Raw genomic sequence first — 24,096 nt, 5'->3', positions numbered from 1 at the left:
TCATTAAACACTGGTTGAAATGGAGAGACTGAATACCTTCCATTCTCCCTTCTTCTTCACCTTCTTAATGACATCATTCATAATTTCTGTGATCAGAAAGAAATGAGTGTTAACATTCAAAGTGAACAAAAGAAATATTCTCCAATGCCCAGTGGTATACAACCTTCCCACAAAGACGTACCAAGAGCCATATTGGCTTTTCACAGGGGTGTGAAGTGAGTGAATCAGTGGCCCACTTCACATCTCTCCATTATTGTATTACTATTGAAGTATCTGTAAGGAGGCATCATCCTGCCTCTCAAATCGCAGCTTTCTTTCCTTCAGGAGATTGATAGATATCAGTGACAAAATGTTGAAGTGAGCACGAGATAAATGTTTACAACTTCATCACCTAACACCAGCCCGTTCACAGGACCACACACACTAAGTCACAATATGTCATTTTATCACCAGTGTTTTGCTCATGTAATACTGTTCCTGAGGACTGTCTCTGAAAGTCACAAAATCAAACTGTTGTCTTAAATAAACAGACCCAGATCAAACAGAATTTAATGATTTAGACAGCATCCATACAAGTTGAAGCCAGGAAGTAATTTTGCCTTTATTTGCTTTTAAAGTAAAAACTGTGTACTTGGATTGAGACTCCCTTTGCTGATTTTTATTAGTTGGCAAGATTACATTCCTCTTCCAAATGCTTTCTCTCCTTTCCAATCCTTGAGGATTAGAGTCATAGAGGTTATACAGCATGGAAATTATGCCCTTCAGCCCAACTCGTCCATGCTGACCAAGATGCCCCATGCCAAGCTGTCCCATTTGCGTTATGGCCCGTAACCTTTTGGACCATAACCTCCTAAACCTTTCCAATCCATGTACCTGTCCAACTGCCTTTTAAATGTGGTTATTGTACCTGTCTTAACTACATCCTCTGGCTAACTCATTCCACATAGATACTTACCCTTTGTGTGAAAACATTGCCCCTCAAGTTCCTATTAAATCTCTCCCCTCTCACCTTAAACCTATGCCCTCTAGTTCTTGATTCCCCAACTCTGGGAAAAAAGACTGAGTGCATTCATCCTATCTATGCCCATCATGATTTTATACACCTCTATAAGATCACCTCTTAGTCTCCTATGCTCCGAATAAAGTCCTGGTCTGTCTAACCTCTCCCTATAATTCAGTCCCTCAAAAGTTACCCTCCACCATCACTTTCTTCCTACTAATACCAAGGCAATTTTGGGTTCAGTTTGCTAACTTACCCTGATCCTTGGGCTCTAACATTTTGGACCAGTCTCCCATGTGGGACCTTGTCAAAGGTCCTACTGAAGACCATGTACACTATATAAACCGCACTGCCCTCATCAAGCCATTTTATTACCACTTCAAAAAATTAAATCAAGTTAATCAGATAGATGAAGACAAAAGAGACTACAGATCTAGAGCAAAAAAACACTCCTGATGCAGGATCTCACCACAAGACGTCAACTTACATCTTCTGCCTCACACAGATGCTGCTCGACCCACTGAGTTCTTTCCAGAGTTCTGTTTTTTTTGGTCAGATTGGATCTCCCCCTAACAAAACACACTGACTATCTTGATTAATGCCTGCCTTTCAAAGTGCAAATTAATACTGTTCCTCAGAACTTTTTCCAGTAACTTCCCTCCTACTGACATTAGGCTCACAGGTCTGTAATTATCAGATGCCCTTCTTGAATAAAGGTGCCACATTTGCTGTTGTCCAGTCTTCTGGTACCATCACCTGCCCCAGTGAAGATTTAAAAATCTCTATCCCCAGGGCCCCAAGCAATCTGCTCCCTTGTCTCCCATAGCAGCCTTTGTCTCATCAGGCCCTGGGATTTATTTCCTCCTTCTTAATGATAACAATGTTCGAAAATTTTCACTGTCCCTCTCCATGAATTCCCCAACCACAATGCCTTTCTCCTAAAGTGAGAGTAGCTGTCCTCGAGATCAAGGAGTGTGGCATCACGGCTGCGTGGGAAAACAGAAGTCAATGGATAGCAAAGGGAAACCAGTCCCATGGTTGGGAGGTCCTACCCTCACACAACGGAAAATAGTTCTTGTTGTCAGAGGCAAATCATCCCATTGCCAGGACATCCCTACAGGACTTCATCGCAGCAGACTCCTAGACCCAACTACCTTCAGCCGCTTCATCAACAACCTTCCTTCTAGCATAAAGAGGATGATTGTTGATAATTTACAGTCTTCCATTCCATTGGCAACTCTTCAGAAAATGAGGCAGTCCAATTCCTGCATGCAGCAAGACTTAGACCAACTTTCAAGCCTGGGCTGATGAGGGGAAAGTAACATTTGTGAAACAAAAGTGCCAGGCAATGACCAGCTCCAACAAGAAACCATCTAACGATCTACCCTTAACTTTCAATGCCATCACCAACACGGAACCCTCATCATCAATATCCTGGGGTCACCTTTGCCCAGAAACTCAATTGGAGCAGACACATAAATGCCATGGCTACAAGAACAGGTCAGAGGTGGGCTTCTTATGGCAGTGTCTTAACCCCTGACATCACAAAGCCTCATCATCTACAACACACAAATCAAGAGCGTGGTGAAATACTCTCTGCTTGCCTAGATGAGTGCATCTCCAACAATTGTCAGGAAGTTCAGCACTATTCAGGACAAAGCAGCCTATCTGGCTGACATCCCATCCTCCACCCAAACGTCTATTCCCTCCATCCCTGGTGCACTGCCATTGCACATTACAGCTACACAATTGCCCAAGTTGGAACTTTTGCCACCAAGAAAGACAAGAGCAGTAGGAGTACAGGAAGACCACCTGCAGGTTCCCCTCCGAGTCACACACCACCCTGACTTGGAACTATATGGTCACGCCACCATCAGTCGCACAGCACACAACAGGCCATTCATCCCACCAAGTACACAGTTACACTAATCCCAGTTTTTTATTCTCCTCACTTTCTCATTAACTCCGCTCATATTCTAACATTCATCATGAGCAGTAGGAGCAATTTACTGCAGCCAATTAACCTACCGACCTGCACGCCTTTAGGATGTAGGAGGAATCCAGAGGACACGGAGAAGATCCACACAGTCACAGGGAGAATGTGCAAACTCCACACTGACAGGTACCACATTGAACCATGGCTGCTGGATGCAACAGCTTCCACTGGCTGCACCACTGTACACCCCCCCCACCCCATGTTCTCCCTGTGACTGTGGGGATTTTCCCTGGGTGTTCATTTTCTCCCACATCCAAAAATGTGCAGATCGCTAGGTTAATTGGCCACTCTGGAGGGAGCTGATGAGAATGTGAGGAGAATAAAGTGGGAGTAGTGTAACCGGTTAGTTGATGCTCAGTGAGGACACAACGGTCAAAGCTTCCGTGCTGTGTGACTCTATGACTAAGGGGGAACTCCCTGCCTGACAGCATTGTGGGAGTGCCCTTACCAGAAGGAGTGCAGTGGTTCAAGAAGGCAACTTATCGCCATCTTCTTAAAATCCTGTGGAGCATACAGGTTGTAAAATGAGTTAAGGTAACTGTGTATGTTTGGTGAGAAGAGAGAACAAATGAGTGAATATAGAGAGAATAAAATGCTGACAGGAACGAAGGGTTCATTGCTACAAAAGGAAAATGGAAGCTGTTTCTGATTGTGGCAGAAGGATGCATGTAAATACTGGAGCAAGTTTACAGAAAGTAAATTAGCATTAATAAATACATCAAGATTCCTTATTGTTATTCAATCTGATTGGTTTTATTAAACTTACCAGTCACATTGGAGAGAGCAACAGATGCTACAATCTCATACAATGGGCATGGCTGTAAATAGCAGTATTGTCATGTCAGTGTTAAAAGGACAAGTATAATAAATGCTCTCGTCACTGCATTGTGCTTTCTAAGCATCAAACTGTAACAACAATGCTGCTCTTTTGTCTGATGCAAGATAAACACATTGGTGAGGGGCAATAAGACAAGGGAATACAAAATGTGCAAGGATACAGAGAGGACTGGAAGAATAAGGGGGCTTGGAGTATAGGTGGTCAGATCCATAAAGATACTGGACAGTTCCATAATGAGTTATAAAGGGATATAGGATGCTTTCATTTATTAGCTAGCATAACATATAATAGCAAGGACGTTATGCTAGAACTGTAGACAATATTGGTTAGACTACTGCATGTGTACAACCTACAGTCCTGGACACCACACTATGGGAAAGGGGTGATTATGAGCTAAATGGCTTCCTTCTTTGTCATAACATAGAACATAGAACAGTACAGAACAGAACAGGCCCTTTGGCCCACAATGTTGTGCCGACACAGCTAATCCCTTCTATCTACAGAATGCCCATATCCCTCTATTTTCCTCTTATCCATGTGCCCATCCAAGCCCCTCTTAAAAGCCCCCAAAGAATTTGCCTCCACCACCCTATCAGGCTACACATTCCAGGCATCCACCACTCTTTCAGTAAAAAAACTTACCCCTCACATCTGTTCTGAATTTACCCCACTCTCACCTTAAATGCATGGCCTCTGGTATTGGATCACTCAATAATGGGAAAAAGATATTGCTTGTCCACCCTATCTATGCCCCTCATAATTTTATACACTTCCAACAGATCACCCTCAGCCTCCGCCGACTCCAGAGAAAAGCCCAAGTTTGTCCAGCCTCTCCTGATAGCACATGCCCTCTAATCAGGCAGCATCCTAGTAACCTCCTCTGCCACCTTCTCTAAGCCTCAACATCCTTCTATAGTGAGGTGACCAGAACTGCACGCAAACACTCTATAAACTCTGGTTAGGCCGCATTTAGAGATGCATCATAACTTCTTGACTCCTATACTCAATACCTCCTATTAATAAATGCAAGCATTCCATAAGCCTTCTTAACCACCAAATCTACCTGTGTAGCCACTTTCAATGAGTCATGGACTTGTACCCCAAGGTCTCTCTGCTCTTCACTGTTAAGGGTCTTGCCCTTAAGAGTGTACTGCCAAGGTGCAACACCTCACATTTATCCGGGTTAAACTCCATCTGCCATTTTTCTGCCCACATCTGCAGCTGACCTACATCATGCTGTATTCGTCGCCAGTCTTCTACACTATTCACAACTCCACCAATCTTGGTATCATCTGCAAACTTACCAATCCATCCATCAACATACTCATGCAGGTCACTGATGTACATCACAAATAGCAGAGGTCCCAAGTACAGATCTCTGTGGGACACCACTACTCACAGGCCTCCAGCCTGAATAAGTCCCTTCAACCACCACCCTCTGTCTTCTACGGGCAAGCTTGTTCTGGATCCACACAGCCAATTCTCCACTGACCCCATGCATCCGAACTTTGTTGATCAACCGATTATGTGGGATCTTGTCAAATGCCTTACTGAAGTCCATATAGATGACATCCATAGCTCTGCTTTCCATCAATCTCTCTCATCATCTTGTCAAAAAACTCACCCAGGTTAGTAAGACACAACTTGCCCCGCACAAAGCCATGTTGGCTTTCCCTAATCAAGCCATTGGATTCCAGATGCTCTTATATCCTATCACTAAGAATTTTCTCCAGCAATTTCCCTACAACTGACATGAGACTCACACAGTCTATAGTTCCCCAGATTTTCCCTTGTTCCTTTCTTAAATAGAGGAACAACATTAGCCACTCGCCAGTCCTCCAGGACCTCATCCATAGTCAAAGAGGACACAAAGATACTGGTCAAGGCCCCAGCAATTTCCTCTCTCGCCTCCCTCAGTAACCTGGGGTATATCCCCATTGGGCCCCGGGGACATCCACCTTAATACTGTTTGGGAGACCTAACACTACCTCCTCCTTGACCTCTAAATGCCCTATCATGTTTCTGCCCTCAGTTCCAATTTCTGCATCCTACATGTCCCTTTCCTGGGTAAATACTGAAGAGAAATACTCATTCAGAACCTCACCCACATCCTCTGCGTCCATAGATTCCCTTCTTTGTCCTTAAGTGGTCCTACCCTTTCCTTCATTATCCTCATATTCCTGACATAGGGATAGAATGCCTTTGGATTCTCCTTAATCCTACTTGCTAAGGACTTTTCATGGCCCCTCCTGGTTTTCCTAATTCCTTTCTGGAGTTCACTTCTAGCTTCTTTATAGTCCTCACGTGCTCTGTCTGATCCTAACTTCCAAAGCTCTACACACTAGTCCTTTTCTTCTTGACTAAGTTCATCACTTCTCTGGACATCCAAGGTTCCCTTATTTTCTCATTCATGTCCTTCCTTCTAATCAGGACATACCTATTCTGAACCCTATGTATTTGATCCTTAAACACTTTCCACATGCTCGACGTGGACTTGCCAGCAAAAAGGTGTTCCCAGTTTACCCTACCTAGTTCCTGCCTTATGCCTTCATAATTAGCCCTCCTCCAATTTAAAACCCTCGTGCTAGCCCCATACCTACAAGCTCTTTGTATTAAAATTGTGCTAATGTATTTGGTATTGGTATTGGTTTGTTATTGTCATTTGTACCAAGGTACAGTGGAAAAACTTGACTTGATCAATTCATTACACAGTGCATTGAGGTAGAATTCTGGCACAGCTGGTGGCTTCATTTGGGGATTCTTCATCAAAAACCACACTATCCAAAACCTCTCCCTGAGATTCTCCTCAGTAGCGACCCGGGTTCAATTCCGGCCACTGTCTGTAAGGAGTTTGTATGTTCTCCCCGTGTCTGATTGGATTTCCTCCGGGTGCTCCGGTTTCCTCCTACATTACAAAGACGTATGGGTTAGGAAGCTGTGGGCATGCTATGTTGGCGCAGGAAGCATGGCGACACTTGCGGGCTGCCCCCAGAACACTCTACGCAAAAGATGCATTTCACTGTTTGTTTCGATGTACATGTGACTAATAAAGATCTTATATGTTCCTTGAACAATTTTATTTAACCCATGTGGTTAGTCAACAGTTGACCTTTGGGAAAAGGCTTTGTCAAGCAACTCCATCACCTGACTTCATCTACCAATCAACCCCACCTACCACTTGCCAACTCTTGCCTCATCCCTCCCCCTAACCCCTTTATACTGGCCATCTCCCCTCTACTCTTTCAAAGAACATAGAACAGTACAGGACAATACAGGCCCTTCGGCCCACAATGTTGTGCCAAATTTTAAAACTCGCCTAAGACTATCTCACCCCTTCCTCCCACATATCCCTCCATTTTAAATTCCTCCATATGCTTATCCAGTAATCCCTTGAATTTGACCAATGTGCCTGCCCCCACCACTGCCCCAGGTGGCGCATTCCACACCCCAACCACTCTCTGGGTAAAAAACCTTCCTCTGATATCTCCCTTGAACTTCCCACCTATTACTTTAAAGCCATGCCCTCTTGTATTGAGCACTGGTGCCCTGGAAAAGAGGCGCTGCTATCCACTCTATATTTTGTATACCTCTATCATGTCTCCTCTCATCCTCCTTCTCTCCAAAGCCCTCGCTCCCTTAGTCTCTCCTCATAATGCATACTCTCTAAACCAGGCAGAATCCTGGTAAATCTCCTCTGCACCTTTCCAACGCTTCCACATCCTTCCTATAAAGACGCCACCAGAACTGGACACAGTACTCTAAGTGTGGTCCAACCAGAGTTTTGTAGAGCTGCATCATCACCTCGCCGCTCTTAAACTCGATCCCTCAACTTATGAAAGCTAGCACCCCATAAGCTTTCTTAACTACCCCTATCCACCTGTGAGGCAACTTTCAGGGATCTGTGGATATGGACCCCCAAATCCCTCTGCTCCTTTAATCCTGCCATTAACTTTGTACTCTGCCTTGGAGTTTGTCCTTCCAAGATGTATCACCTCACATTTCTCTGGATTGAACTCCATCTGCCTCTTCTCAGCCTTGCAATCTTTGACAATCCTCTAAACAATCCACAACACCCCCATCTTGTGTCATCTGCAAACTTGCAACCCACCCTTCCACCCCCTCATCCAAGTCATTAATAAAAATTACGAAAAGCAGAGGTCCCAGAACCGATCCTTGTGGGACACCGCTAGTCACAGCCCTCCAATCTGAATGCACTCCTTCCACCACAACCCTCTGCCTTCTATAGGCAAGCCAATTCTGAATCCACATGGCCAAGCTTCCCTGGATCCCATGCCCCCTGACCTTCTGAAGAAGCCTACCATGTGGAACTTTGTCAAATGCCTTACTAAAATCCATGTAGACTACATCTACTGCAATACCCTCATCAATCTGCCTGGTCACCTCCTCAAAGAATCCTATCAGGCTTGTGAGACATGATCTGCCCTTCACAAAGCCATGCTGGCTGTCCCTGATCAGACCATGATTCTCTAAATGCTCATAGATCCTATCTCTAAGAATCCTTTCCAACAGCTTGCCCATCACAGACACAAGGCTCACTGGTCTATAATTCCCTGGACTATCCCTACTACCTTTTTTGAATAAGGGGACAACATTTGCCACCCTCCAATCCTCCAGTACCATTTCCGTGGACAACGAGGACTCAAAGATCCTAGCCAACGGTTCAGCAATCTCCTTGCTTGCCTCATGGAGCAGCCTGGGAAATATTCCGTCAGGCCCCGGGGACTTATCTGTCCTAATATTTTCTAACAGCTCACACACATACTCTCTCTTGATATCAACGTGCTCTAGAACATTAATCTTACCACCAGTGTCCTCAGCCTCATCAAGGCCCCTCTCCTTGGTGAATACTGAAGTGAAGTATTCATTGAGGACCTCACCCACCTCCACAGCTTCCAGGCACACCTTCCCGCCTTTGTCTTTAATCAGACCTACCTTTACTCTCGTCATCCTTCTGCTCTTCACATAAGAGAAAAATGCCTTGGGATTTTCCTTAACCCTGCTCACCAAGGCCTTTTCATGTCCCCTTCTTGCTCTCCTCAGCCCCTTCTTAAGTTCCTTCCTTGCTACCCTATCAAGAGAGCTATCTGATCCTTGCTGCCTAAACCTTATGTATGCTGCCTTCTTCCTCCTTACTAGATGTTCCACCTCTCTTGTCACCCATGGTTCCTTCACACTGCCATTCTTTCTCTGTCTCACTGGGACAAATTTATCCCTAACATCCTGCAAGAGATCCCTGAACAATGACCACATCTCTATAGTACCATTTCCCTTCAAAAATGTCATCCCAATTCACACTCGCACGTTCTTGCCTTATAACCTCATAATTTGCCCTTCCCCAATTAAATATCTTTCCTGTCCTCTTTGCTCCTATCCTTGTCCATGACAATGCTAAATGTTAGGGAGCGGTGGTCACTGTCACCCAAATGCTCACCCACTGAGAGATCTGTCACCTGAGCCAGTTCATTATATAATACTAGATCTAATATGGCATTCCCTCTAGTCGGCCTGTCAACATACTGTGACAGGAATCTGTCCTGGACACATTTAACAAACTCTGCCCCATCTAAACCTTTGGTACTAAGCAGGTGCAATCAATATTTGGGAAGTTGAAGTCTCCCATGATAAACAACCCTGTTATTTTTGCACCTTTCCAAAATCTGCCTCCCGATCTCCTCCTCAGTATCCCTGATGCTACCAGGGAGCCCTATAGAATACTCCCAGTAGAGTAACTGCTCCTTTCTTGATCCTAACTTCCACCCATACTGACTCTAGAGAGGATCCTGCAACATTATCCACCCTTTCTGCACCTCTAATAGTATCCCTGACCAGTAACACCACCCCCCCTCCCCACATCCCTTTAAAAAACTGAAATCCAGGAATAATCAGTATCCATTCGGGGCCCTGGCGACAGCCAAGTCTCTGCAAGAGCCACAATATCATAGTTCCATCTATTTATCCAAGCTCTCAGTTCATCACCCTTATTCCTGATACTTCTTGCATTTAAGTAAAGGCACTTTAGCCCATCCACCTTACTGCTTTTATACACTATACTCTGCTTCTCCTTCCTCAAAGCCTCTCTATATGTTAGATCTGACTTTACTCCATGCACTTCTTCACTGACCTATCCCTCCAGTTCTCATCCCCCTTGCAAACTAGTTTAAACCCTCCCGAGCCACACTAGTAAACCTGCCTGCAAGGATATCGGTCCCCCTCGAGTTCAGATGGAACCTGTCCAATCTGTACAGGTCCCACCTTCCCCAGAAGAGATCCAATGATCCAAAAAATCTAAAACCTTGCCCTCTGCACCAACTCCTCGGCCACGCATTCATCTGCCATCTCCTCCTATTCTTACCTTCACTTTCAATCGAGATTAAAGGTCTCGGCCCAAAACATTGACTGTACATTTCCCTCTACACATGTTGCTCACTGAGTTCCTCCGGTTGCTTGTTTTTTTTGCTCCAGATCCAGCACCTGCGGTCTCTTGTCTCTCTAACTCTGCACCCCACCACCAAGCAGACCTTCCCCTCCCACCTCTTTCTGCCTTTTGTAGGGACCGCTCTCTCCGCGACTCCCCAGTTCACTCCTCCCCACCCCGGGAACTTTCCACTGCTCCCACCATAGGTGCAACAGTCCCTCTCTCTTACTTTGCAGTTTACAGCTTCTAATTTACATTAGTTTTGAACTCTTATGAAAATGCAATGGTTAGGATAATGCAAACTAATATACTGGATTAGAAATGATTTTGGATTGACAGTAATGGACTGCAGGAATCTTTGTAAATATAACAAAATCCCAATCCCAGCCCTCCTGACTACCCTCACTTTGAGGTTGTTTATAATTGATTCATAAGGAACAAGGTGCTCATAAACAAGAGGTGTTAAATTGCTGGACTGGAGAGGAAAAGTCAGCCCAGTTCCCATTCCTGATCACCATCCATGGTGTCATTTGTGTAAGTGCACATCAGTGAGGTAAAGGATCAGCACTTGGCTTAAGCCCGTCTCATTGATAAAGGCTGTCTTATGCATAACCACCTAAGATGTTGTCACCCCAGGTCAGCTGATACCCATTGAATGCTTCAGGAACTCTGAAGAACTGCATGTCAGGAAACTACATGTCAACAGCAAGAATACCTTTTTATTAAATAGGATATCAGGAACTCATAATCCAGATACTATATCTAATCAGTGCAAAAACATATGGATTCTATCTCTTCTGTTGTTGAGCACAAGGCACAAACAGCCCAAATAGTGAAAAGGGCAGATTCCAGTCTTGTCCTTTAATGAATAAATCAGACTGATGGGATACGGCCAATGACTGGTGACATAGTGATAGAAAGGAAAAATATAAAAGAATTCTTCAAGCATTCCGTGAGTTATTACAGCATCTACATTCATCTACATGTTCCAATTGGTTTCTGCTCCTACTTGACTTGGTGCACAGTTCTCCTCAACTGCAATCTGAAAAAAAACAGGAAGGATTAAATCTAATTATAGAAACAAAGACGTGAGCTTGTTTCCTGTTCCAAATTCTTTCAATCTCAGCTGCAAGATTAGTTCTAAAGGAAATGACATCACAAATTCATGACAAAGCGGCTGTATTTAATGGTTTTTTAGTTTTAATAGAAAGAATAAAGGACAAGTTTAGGGACTGTGATGATTTGGGTGAACCCATGAAAGGGTAAACCTATGAAAGGTGTCTGGTCCTGGCTGAGTACTCAAGATACTATTGTACTGGTGCCCAAGAAGTGCGTGGTGACCTGCCTCACTGTCTACCGTCCAGTAGCACTTACATTAACCGTAATGAAGTGCTTCCAGAGGTTGGTTATAGCATGAATCAACTCCTGCCTCAGAGATTACCTGGATCTGCTTCAATTTGCCTACTGCCACAACAAGTCAACAGCAGATGTGATTCCTCTGGTCTGGACCATCTGGACAGGAACATACACATCAGGCTGCTGTTCATCGACTACAGCTTGGTATTCAACACAATCATCCCATCCAAACTCATCATCAAGCTTCAAGGCTTGGGCCGCTGTACCTCCCTCTGCAACTGGACTCTCAACTTCCTCATTGGCAGACCTCAAGCAGTGAGGATTGGTAACATCTCCTCCTTGCTAACCATCAACACAGGTGCACACTCAAGGCTACGTGCTTGGCCTTCTCCTCTTCACCATATACACAGCTGCCTGTGTGGCTAAGCACAGCACCAATGCCATATACAAATTCACCAACGACACCACTGTTGTTGGATGAATCACAGGTGCTGATGAGTCAGCATACAAGAGCGAGGTAGGACATCTGCCTGAATGCTGCTGCAACAACAACCTCTCGCTCAACGTCAGAAAAACTAAAGAGTTTAATGTTGGAAAGGGAAGGAAAGCCAACATATTCAGTCTACGTTGGGAGAATCGGTGGTGGAAAAAGTCAGCAACTTCAAATTTCTGGGCATTAGCATATCGGATGACCTGTCCTGGGCCCAGCACATAGATGCGATCACAAGGAAGATGCGCCTGTGTCTTTACTTTCTTAGAGGGTTAAGGAGATTTGACATGTCACCAAACACTCTAACAAATTCTTACAAATCTACTGTTGAAATTCTTGTCTTGCACTGTACTGCTGCCACAAAACAACAAATCTCACGACATGTCAGTGATAATAAACCTGATTCTAAATATCCTGACTGGTTGCATCTTGGTCTGGTCGAGCAATTCAAATCCACAAGAACGCAAGAAGCCACAGAGAGTAGTGCACTCAGCCCAATACATCACAGGCACATCCCTCCCCACCATCAGCAGTATCTACAGGAGGTGCTGCCTCGAAGGCAACATCTATCATCAAAGATCCCCACCATCCAGGCCATGCCATCTTCTTGCAGCTACCATTGGGCAGGGGCTACAGAAGCCTGAAGTTCCACACCACCAGGTTCATGGACAGCTACTTCCCTTCAAGACATACAGGTTAGGAGCTGTGGGCATGCTATGTTGGCGTCAGAAGGGTGATGACACTTGCAGGCTGCCCCCAGCACATTCTCAGTAATGCAAAAAGATGCATTTCACTGTGTGTTTCTATGTACATGTGACTAATAAATAAATATCTTATCTCAGTATAGCAACACTATGAAGACTTTGACTACTTTGCACTACACAGACTTTGTTTTTTATTGTTCTAATGTGTTCTTTCTTGTAAGAACTGTGTATAATTTTTATCATTTTCTTGTGAATGTTATTATCTAATGCCATGTGCCTGTGATGCTGCTGCAGGTAAGTTTTTCACTGCACCTGTGCAGACATGTACTTGTGCATATGACAACAAACTGACATTGAATTGTTAATAAACCTTTACTATTTCAAATCATTTTCTCAATTTATTTAAATTCCTCATTTTTAATCATTTCCTTTTGGTTATATTCAAATATACTTTTATATTTGGGGAAAATAAATGCCGTATAGATTTGTCCTGTTCAGTTTTGCTTCTAAATGTATCCCGGTGAAGTGGCATCCTCACAGTCTGTCAAGGTAAATTGAGCAAAATCTGTTTGAAATACTAAATATTTAACTTCTTCAGTCTCAACAGTCAAACAATTTGCATTTATAAAGCTGCCTCAAACTAAATTTAACAAAAGCCACGAGGCCAGAATTAACACTAGCTTAGAAATATTCTTTGCTATGAATTTCTTACTGATGATGTTTGCTGCAAATGGCTTCGCATTTTCCATCAGACTTGAAGCAAGGCAGACACTTCCCACAACTAAATAAAGACTATGAAATTACTCTGATTTTCAAAACCTTTAAAGTAGCTTGAATTTTTCCGAAATGTGGCTGTAACTCATGTTGTCTGCTCAGCCCTTGTTTGAAATGGACTTCAAACAGCTGTTCATTCCAGTTATTTCCAATTCTTTGCAGAAAACCTGGGCTGCAAAGATCCACAGCTGATTCTAATTTCACCCAGGAAAGCTGATCTGCTATCAAATGGACATCCCATTCACTGCACCTTATAAATCTGCTAGGCAATTCACAGCAATTTATTCTAATCTCAAATCAGTAATACATTATACTCAATATTAATTAACAGTTAAAAAGCTAATTTCATTAAAATCGAGACTACGTTTTTGGCTATCTTTAATTTTCCTCCTTTATTCGAAATCCCTTGCACTACGGTTAGGGTTAGGGTCTGAACTTTGTAACCTCCCTTTCTGCAGGAAATGCATTGATTTAATGTTTAGCGTTGCTAATCCTGTAATGTACAGGGGACCCCCACACTATTGGGGGGGGGGGGGGAGGTGGAGAAATTGCTAGAAAACTGTCTGTAAAGCAATTGTCTGTAATGCAAAGTCACATCATCTGCGAGAGTTGAAAACAGTTTTTGTGTTTATTTCTTTACTTCTTTCACATAAATTCTGTAAAAGTGAATTTTATTCTGTTTCTCAGATTTTTGGGAAGTGATTTGTGAATTCTGTACTGGTGAAGTTCCGTTACCCGAATGGACAGAATGGCGTGGGTCACCCGTACACCTCTCCTGATGTAGGGTGCTATTTGGAAGGGCAGGTTGTTGACTGCGGAAGTGATCTGTAATGCAGGGAGTGCAGGGATGCCGCTGTCAGGATTTCAATGGTATGTTATAAGACAACTTGGAACAGGTAACAGTGGGTTGGGCTAGTGGTTTCTGCCCAGTCAGGAACTAGGCAAGTGGATGGTATGGTCTGGGCACTGGAATGCACAGCAATCTGAGTCCATAAGCGGCGTGTGTCCAGAGAGGGGGTATCAACAGGATTTTGTTTTTAAGTTGTCCATCCTGAATTGTCCTTGAGCCAAGCAGTCACTTAAATAATCAATCACATTGGTCACTTCCAGACCAGACCAGGTAGAGACAGCAGCTTCCCATTCCTGAAATAAACCATATGTGACTTTACAACAATCCAGTGGTTTCATGGTTATGCAACAGAAATTTATTTAAATGAATGCCTTTGGTCGCTAAGCCAGTAACTTGACTATTATGGGGTGTTGGTACAGCAGGGAAAGTCTTAGAATTCAGAAGGACTAAGAAGAATGAAGACAATGTCTTCATGAGATCTACATCAGAGACTTTACAATAAATGCCATAACTGCTGACTATCCTTTAGCAAGCATGGATCTTTCAGTTTAATACCAGAAAACCTGATCAGGAAACCCACCTACACACCTTCAGAAAAGAACCACACACAATGGCTTAGCTTTGTCAAGGGCAAGTCCTGTCTGACCAACCTGACAGAATTATTTGAGGAGGTAAAAAAGTGTAGTGACAAGGGCAATGAAGTAGATGTGGTTTACGTGAACTTCAGTAAGGCCTTTGACAAGGTCCCACATGGGAAACTGATCCAAAAGGTGAGGCCCAAGGGATCCAGGGCAAGGTTGCAAATTGGATCCAAATTTGGCTTGGTGATAGGAGATAGAGGGTGATGGTTTTTGTGATTGGATGCCTGTGACTAGTGGTGTTCCTTGTGGTGACAAGTGGGACACTTGTTGTTTGTAATATATGCGAGTGATCTGGATGTGGATCTGGATGTAGATAGCATGATCAGCAAGTCTGCAGGTGACACCAACATTGGTGGAGTTGTTGACATTGTAGAGGGTGGTCTTAGGCAACAGGGTGATAGCAATGTGATGGTGAAATGGGCTGAGAAACTGCAAATGGAGTTTAATGCAGATAAGTGTGAGGTGATGCATTTTAGGAGCACTAATCATACAGCTTTGAGCATCCCAATTTTGGGAATATGACGTCATACACCATGAATGGTAAGGTCCTTGAGTGTATTGAGGAATAGAAGAACCTTGGTGTGCATTGAATACAAGAGCAGAGAGGTTATGCTCCAACTTTATAAAACATTTTTCAGACCTCAGCCACATGTAGTTCTTGTCATCACACTATAGGAAGGATTGGGCAGTGCTGGAGAGGGCAGAGGGGATTCACCAGGATGTTGCAGAGGGTGGAGCGTTTCAGTTATGATGAGAGACTAGATCTGCTCTCCCTAGACAATCATTTCTGACTATCTTAGGAAAAAACCAAAAGTACTGCAAACCATCTCAAAGTTTGCTTGGTTCCAAGCTGGGAACAGAGCCACAAATGTTGTCTTTGTGTAGAACAGGAGGAATATAGATGGCATTGCTGTACAGCACAAGGAACTGCTGAGCAAGGAGTGCATTTGTACTTGGAGTGTCTGGGAGCTGGAGAGTCATTCTGTTAGCAGGAGAGGGTATATAAGAGTTTTCCAAGAGACTTAGACACTAGAGGAGGGTACTGCAGATGGAAGTGAAGCTGAGAGAACTTATTCAGAAACAGCAGAAGGAATAAATGATAAGAACAAAGAATACTGAAAATAGTTATAGGGAAAGGTTGAATAGGTTAGGACCTTATTCCCTGGAGCACAGGAGAATGAAGGGAGATCTTAAGAAGGGGCTTAGGAGAGCAAGAACGGGACAAAAAAAAGCCTTGGCGAGTAGGGTTAAGGAAAATCCCAAGGCTTTTTTCACTTATGTGAAGAGCACAAGGAAGACGAGAGTAAAGGTAGGACCGGTTAAAGACAAAGGTGGGAAGATGTGCCTAGAAGCTGTGGAAGTGGGTGAGGTCCTCAATGAATATTTCTCTTCAGTATTCAACAAGAAGAGGGGCCTTGATGATGCTGAGGACAGCTTTGGTAAGGTTAATGTTCTGAATCATGTAGATATCAAGAGGGAGGATGTGTTGGAGCTGTTAGAAAATATTAGGACAGATAAGTCCCCGGGGCCCGACGGAATATTCCCCAGGCTGCTCCACGAGGCAAGGAAAGAGATTGCTGAACCGTTGGCTAGGATCTTTGAGTCCTCGTTGTCCACGGGAATGGTACTGGAGGATTGGAGGGTGGCAAATGTTGTCCCCTTATTCAAAAAAGGTAGTAGGGATAGTCCAGGGAATTATAGACCAGTGAGCCTTGTGTCCGTGGTGGGCAAGCTATTGGAAAGGATTCTTAGAGATAGGATCTATGGGCATTTAGAGAATCATGGTCTGATCAGGGACAGCCAGCATGGCTTTGTGAAGGGCAGATCATGTCTCACAAGCCAGATAGGGTTCTTTGAGGAGGTGACCAGGCAGATTGATGAGGGTATTGCAGTAGATGTAGTCTACATGGATTTTAGTAAGGCATTTGACAGAGTTCCACATGGTCGCCTTCTTCCAGAAGGTCAGGGGGCATGGGATCCAGGGATGAGGCTTAGCCGTGGTGGATTCATAATTGGCTTGCCTGTAGAAAGCAGAGGGTGTGGTGGAGGGAGTGCATTCAGATTGGAGGGCTGTGACTGGCGGTGTCCCACAGGATCGGTTCTGGGACCTCTACTTTTCGTGATTTTTATTAATGACTTGGATGAGTGGGTAGAAGGCAAGTTTGCAGATGACACAAAGGTTGGTGGTGTTGTGGATAGTGTGGAGGGCTGTCGAAGATTGTAGAGGGACATTGATAGGATGCAGAGCTGGGCTGAGAAGTGGCAGATGGAGTTCAATCCGGAGAAGTATGAAGTGGTACACTTTGGAAGGACAAACTCCAAGGCGGAGTACAAAGTTAATGGCAGGATTCTGGGTAGTGTGGAGGAGCAGAGTATCTTGGGGGTTCATATCCACAGATCCCTGAAAGTTTGCCTCACAGGTGGGTAGGGTAGTTAAGAAAGCTTATGAAATGTTAGCATTCATAAGTCATGGGGATCGAGTTTAAGAGCCGTGAAGTGATGTTGCAGCTCTATAGAACTCTGGTCAGACCATTGTGTCCAGTTGTGGTCGCCTCATTATAGGAAGTACGAGGAAGCGTTGGAAAGGGTGCAGAAGAGATTTACCAGGCTGCTGCCTCGTTTAGAGAATATGGATTATGAGGAGAGACTAAGGGAGCTAGGGCTTTACTCTTTGGAGAAAAGGAGGATGAGAGGAGACATGATAGAGGTAATACAAAATATTAAGAGGAATATATAGAGTAGATAGCCAGTGCCTCTTTTCCAGGGCACCAATGCTCAATACAAGAGGGCATAGCTTTAAAGTAATGGCTGGGAAGTTCAAGGGAGATATCAGAGGGAGGTTTTTTACCCAGAGAATGGTTGGGGCATGGAATGCGCTGCCTAGGGTGGTGGCGGAGGGAAGTACATTGGTCAAATTGAAGAGATTGCTAGATAAGCATATGGAAGAATTTAAAATAGAGGGATATGTGGGAGGAAGGGGTTAGATAGTCTTAGGCAAGGTTTAAAGGTTGGCACAACATGGTGGGCCGAAGGGCCTGTATTGTGCTGTACTGTTCTATGATTCTAATAGAGGTAGACAAAATTATGAGGGGTATAGATAGGGTGAATGCATGCAGGGCTTTTCCCCCAAGGTTAGATGAGACTAGAACTAGAGGACATAGGTTTAGGGTGGAAGGTGAAATATTTAAGGGGAACCTGAGGGGAAACTTCTTCACTCAGAGGGTGGTGCGAGTGTAATATGAGTTGCCATAGGAAGTGATAGATGTGGGTCAATTGTACATTTAAGAGAAGTTTGGAATGGTACATGGATGGGAGGGGTTTGGAGGGATATGGTCCTGGTGCAGGTAGATGGGGACTAGGCAGAAGATCAGGTCAGTATGGGCTAGATAGGCTGAACAGCCTGTTTCTGTGTTGAAGCACTTTATGACTCCATGACTTCATAGATTAGGTAGCATCTGCAGGGAGAGAAAAAAATTAACTTTTCAAGACCTGAAATGTTAATTCTATTTCTCCCTGCATGGATACTCTCCTGAGCTGCTGTATAATTTCTGGCATTTTTTGTTTCTATTTCAGACTTTCAAGTATTCACAGTTTTGTTTTTGAAAGAAATACATTTCTTCCAAGGAACCATTATAGATAGAGGTGATAAAAACAGAGGTGATTATACAACTCTTTAAGAAATAATGGAATACAAGTTGCAAAGGATACATGTTTCTGCAGCACACACAGTGGAGGAACTCAGCAGGTCAAGCAGCATCCATGGAGGGAAATGAACAGTCAGCATTTTGGGCCGAGACTCTTCATCAGGACTGGACGAGAGACTGCAGATTTCCAGCATCTGCAGTCTCTCGTGTCTACATGTTTATGTAGGAAAGCTGTGCATCTCCTTAAAAAGTCTTGTCTCCATGTTCCCTGATCCAATTATCCAATATCCATTAACCCCACCACACTACAAGGATCATTGAGGGGCATGCTGCTGATGAAGGATGCATTACTCAGTTAATTATTTCTTGTATATTTTGTTTGTATTCTGAGTAACTGCAAATTTATGATGAGATTTTAACCATTCTGCTAGTTGTCAGTCACTAATCAGCTATTGTTCTTTACCAAAATCATACAGAACATCTGCCGTTAGCTTTGTTTCCTGATAGTTTTCATTCTTGACCCTGTGCATTGTGAAGACTGTGCAACATCTTGGCAGATGAAAGGAGACCCAACAATTGGTCAAGTCATGTCATAGCAAGGTGGGAGAAGGGTCTGATAGAAGGGTGTCAAACCATCTGCCTAGACACAGGTCATTCACTAAATGGAGCTTGGAGCAGTCACATTTTCCTACTTCACCTGTGAGCCTCAGCACGTTGTCCCTGGCAGCTGTGTGTAAATGGAGAACTACAAACTGCACCCAAGTTATACCACCTCCTCCATTGAAGATTGACAGGGGATATAAATAGGCTGCAATTTTATTATTGACCATATTGCACCATCACACCAAGTTAAAACCTATGACTTTATATTTAGAAGGTGAAAATGTGAATTATAAGTGTTAACAGCTGGAGTGCTGGAGTGTTTGACACACTAATCCACAGCAGTGGTGTTTGTGCCAGCAATAAACTGCTGTATGCACCAAAAACAGATCCTCCCAAGAACAGCTGTTCTACAGAATTCTTTGGAAAACTGGTGTGAACAACCTCCAGTTTGATCCACTGAAAACCACATCTTGTTTGAACATTTCAGAAATGCCCAAATAATTCTCCTCATGAAAGGTTCTCCACTGCCACAAGAAGAATTCAGTCCATTTCAACATAATTGTAATGTAACAGGATTGAGTAGAATTTCCAAAATCAAGATTAACACTCAGTGAAATTCTATATCCAAGAGGATGAAAAAGAATTTTTATCGACTGAGTTCAAAAGCATTACGTTTCTGCTCTCGAAATGTCCGAAAATGAGCAGATAAGTTTTCCCTCAAATGAAGGTTTACATTTGGGATGGATTGAACTTTCATCTGCCGTCTCACACTGGCACTGACTCCATGAAGCTGGGCCTACTGAAGCAGTTAATCTTCAAAGCAAAGAACTTCAGCTTTGGAAACCTTTGTGTTCAGCAGCAGAGGTGAGCAAGAAACTATATCCTTGATGCTACTGTTCTTTTAAATGTTTTGAACAGAAACACTCCATCTGGTCTGTGCAATGAATCAACACCTAGCTGTTATTACTTTCCCCCAACCAATTTCTCTTCATGTTTTGTCACTGGTTTTATCAATTTTGAAGAGAAGGGCCACAGCAGAGAATACCATGAGCCCTCCAGGAACAGTTCCTTGGTGCTCAGCCTATTTAGCCTCCACCCAAACAAGACAAACATCAACATTCCTTAGCAAATCTAGTAAAGGAAAGACAAGTTAATAATGTTGACATAAATCCTCTTCCAAGGATGAGCCATCATCTAAACATTAACCAGTCTTTTCTCTTTTGTGGAGGCTGAAGAACTTTCTATGTCCAGCAATTTCAGCTTTCTATCAAATGCAGTTTTCTGCTTTACATGAAAAATATTTCTTAGCAATCAGATATACTATCTACTCAAAATTCAACTGATCTGAGTAATTGTAGGTTGGGAAATATCGCAATATTCAAACTAAAGTTTAATTCCAGGAATCATGGAAAATATCTAATGGTGACAAATGAAAGCAAAACAGTAAGATACGAAAACCAAATTCAAATCTGAAACAAAGTTTGTTTATAAATTGATTGCTGAGATACTAAGAGATAACAAAGGTATTTCTGGTATAATTCCTGTGATTTCAGCTTGAGCACCAATATCCACCTCTCCCAATGTTTTTATTCAAAGTGGGTAAGGTGTTTCTCAGATGTGATTGTTTACAACTGTTTGTAGAGTTAAAAGTACCTTCATTATGTGCAAATATTTTCAGAATATTTCATCTCCACTGTGATTGAGAATTACGTGACACTGGAAAAGTTTGAGATTTTTAGTTAGCAATACTTTAACTGTCAAGATCTGTGGCCTACCAGTGCTGGAATTCAATTCTCACTCAGGCAGAAACAAGGCTACCACTCACATATGAAAAGCATATGAGAACTTCTATGAAAAATTAAATTAGGAAATGATGGTGGGATGGGGGAGGTTGATTCAATACAGGACATTTGTTTTACTGCAGGATACTCATCTGAAAGCAAAAAAATATCATATTACCATTTTGGCAGTAAACCAATGGTGTCCTGCCAAAAGCCATGACCACCTGCCAATGAAAATCCCACATAGTTAGTAATACAGGGGGCTTTGCTGATTTATACACATTAAAATCGACTTAATGTCTCGGAATGGAGAGGAAATGAGTAACCACGCAGTCTTTCAACATCGTGCTGCTGCTTCACAGCTCCAGCGACCCAGGTTCAATTCTGACTTCCTGTGCTGTCTGTGTGGTGTTTGCACGTTCTCTCTGTGATCATGTGGGTTTCCTCCAGGTATTCCAGTTTCTTCCCACATCCCCAAAACTTGTAGGTTGATTGGCCACTGTAAATTGCCCTTAGTGTGTGGATGAATGGTAGAATCTGGGAGGGACCAGATCAAAATTTGGAGAGAATAAAATGGGTTAGGGCAGGATCAGTGTAAAAATGGTTGCTTGCTGGTCGGCATGGTTTCAGTGGGCCGAAGGGCCTGTTTCCATGATGTATCCCTCTGTGGTTCTGTCTATATATATGCACAGAAATGCACCCAAGTGCCAAAATCAGAAGTATTTATTACAAATGAAACCATGCCTTTCTGCAATAGGCAGAACATTTACATATATATTTCAAAATAAATCTTTTATAATTCTATAAGGTAGTCCTATTTATCATGGCTACCAGTGAAACAAGGTGATGTGAAATTTGCTCATGGACTGAATTTGTTATTTGTTGTGTAAGTGTAGATATTTTATGGAAGTCTTATAAAATTTAAGTGAAAAGTATTATTTTCAAATTAAGTTAATTTCACAGTATTCTCTCAAAGAAATTGGTATAGCAGTCCTGGTGAAGGGCTTCAACCCAAAATGTTGACTGTCCATTTCCCTCCATGCCTGAACTGCTGAGTTCCTCCAACTTTTTTTTTGTGTGTTTCTCTACTCAGCAGGTTTCTGGCTTGTAAATTCAATGCAACTTCTTTGTGATGCTGGACAATGAAGTTAATGATCAAATGCTCCTGGTGCTGTATGGGGTAAATATATCCATGTTTCATCTGCACTGCGTGATTCTGGATCAGGTACAGAATGAGTTGGGTGCATAGTAAATGTACCCTTGGCATTGATGGATTACTGGAATTAAAGCCTCAGTTTCTTGTTAAGATGAAGAGACTGTCCATGGGTTCCAGGAAAATCACTGAATTTTGTCACAGTCATACAGGCTCTTCAGCCCATCATGTCCATGCTGACCTACCTATAGTAATCCCATTTACCAGCACTCAGTCCATAGCCTTCTATGCCTTGGTGATTCAAGTGCTTGTCTACGTACAACTTAAATGTTGTGAGAATCTCTACAGTCATCACTTCTTCAGACAGTGTGTTCCAGATTCCAAACCCACTCGGGAAATATTCTTCCTTACTGCCCCACTGAATCTCTTACTCTTCACCTTAAACCTATGGCCTCTCATTATAAACAGCCCTCCACAAGGAAACACTTACTACTGTCTACCCTCTGTGCCCTTCAAAATTTTGTACAGTTCCATCAGCCTTCTCCGCTCCAAGGAAAACAAATCCAGTCTTTCCAGTAATGGAAAGCAAATAAAAACTGCAGGTGACAAGAAGCTGAAGCAAAAACAAAAATGATTGAAGAATTAGGCCAATCAAGCAGCACCTTTGGAAAGAGAAACCAGTTAACATTTTGGGGTCAGGGACACTTCCTCAGAATGGGACCATTCCTCCATCTGCAAACTTACCAACCACAGCTCCTGTATTAACATCCAAGTTGTTAATGTACACAACAGTAAGGGTCTCCATATGGATCCCTGTGGTACACCACTAGTCACAAGAATTCAATCAGAATCAATCAGATCTATTATCACCGACTTGTATGGTGTGAAATTTGTTATTTTGCGGCAGCAGTACTGTGCAAAGACATAAAATTACTATAAATTACAAAATAAATAAATAGTGGAAAAGAAAAAGGAATAATGTGGTAGCATTCGTGGACTGTTCAGAAATCTGATGGCAGAGAGGAAGAAGCTGTTCCTAGATTGTTGAGTGTGGGTCTCAACCCTCCACCTCTCTCTGCCTCCCATCACCAAGTCAATTTTGGATCCAACTTGCCTTGGATCCAGTGGAATCTTAACCTTTCAGACCAATCTTCAATGTGAGAGTTTGTAAAATTCTTATCCTAAATTACAATGAATCATAAAGTACAACATAAAGTATTTCTAAGAACAAAGTTTCTAAAAATACTGCTGATTGCAAGTATGTTTTTCAGTTTGTGGACCCTGTTTAGCAGGCATATCTACAAATATGTTGCTGTGGTGTCTCACCAATCGTTATGCCTGAACAGCCTCACTGCTGTTAGGTCACCCAGTGTGAATGCAAATGACAGCTGTGAGTAATCGGGGGTCCTCTGGAACAAACGTGACATTCCCGGGGCTGGTTTCCTCTTCTGTAGCACCGTAATGATTTGAGAAAAAGATCTGACCCCAGAACTGCGTTGGTGGCAGCCCTGCCCAGCGCAGCACAAGCCCCGAGGCCGTGTGATGGAAATGCTGAGCATCTTGCTGTGAAAGAAGAAACATGCACTGGAACGAAAGTTGACGTTGTCCATTAACCAGACCTTCAGTCATTTGATCAAACAAACGAGTTCACAAGCAGCAAACACGCTTGAGAATTAAGCTCACCTCAAAAATCAATCATGCTTATTTAAAATATGTCCTTTATTTCGTAAATTCCAAGTACAGGCGACCCTCGTGTTACGGCCGTTCAGTTAACGGAGATTCGCCGTTACAGAATTCACAAATTACTACCCAAAGATTTGAGATCTGGAA

General features: G+C 43.1%; 1 protein-coding gene across 2 annotated transcripts in view; it reads right to left on the bottom strand.

The window, feature by feature from the left end:
• The window catches only part of LOC127581972 (syntaxin-binding protein 1), a 113,675-nt gene that overhangs the window by 53,405 nt on the left and 36,174 nt on the right, over positions 1–24,096 (bottom strand). For both annotated transcript variants that reach the window (XM_052036795.1, XM_052036796.1), the window contains exon 2: positions 38–86. In XM_052036795.1, the coding sequence (XP_051892755.1) occupies positions 38–86 (49 nt within the window). The remainder of the gene's footprint in view (positions 1–37; positions 87–24,096) is intronic.

The sequence above is a fragment of the Pristis pectinata genome, chromosome 23 (assembly GCF_009764475.1).
Source record: "Pristis pectinata isolate sPriPec2 chromosome 23, sPriPec2.1.pri, whole genome shotgun sequence".
NCBI classification, from domain to species: Eukaryota; Metazoa; Chordata; class Chondrichthyes; order Rhinopristiformes; family Pristidae; genus Pristis; species Pristis pectinata.
The sequence above is the reverse complement of the archived record's forward strand: the minus strand, read 5'-3'. Positions and strand labels throughout refer to the sequence as shown.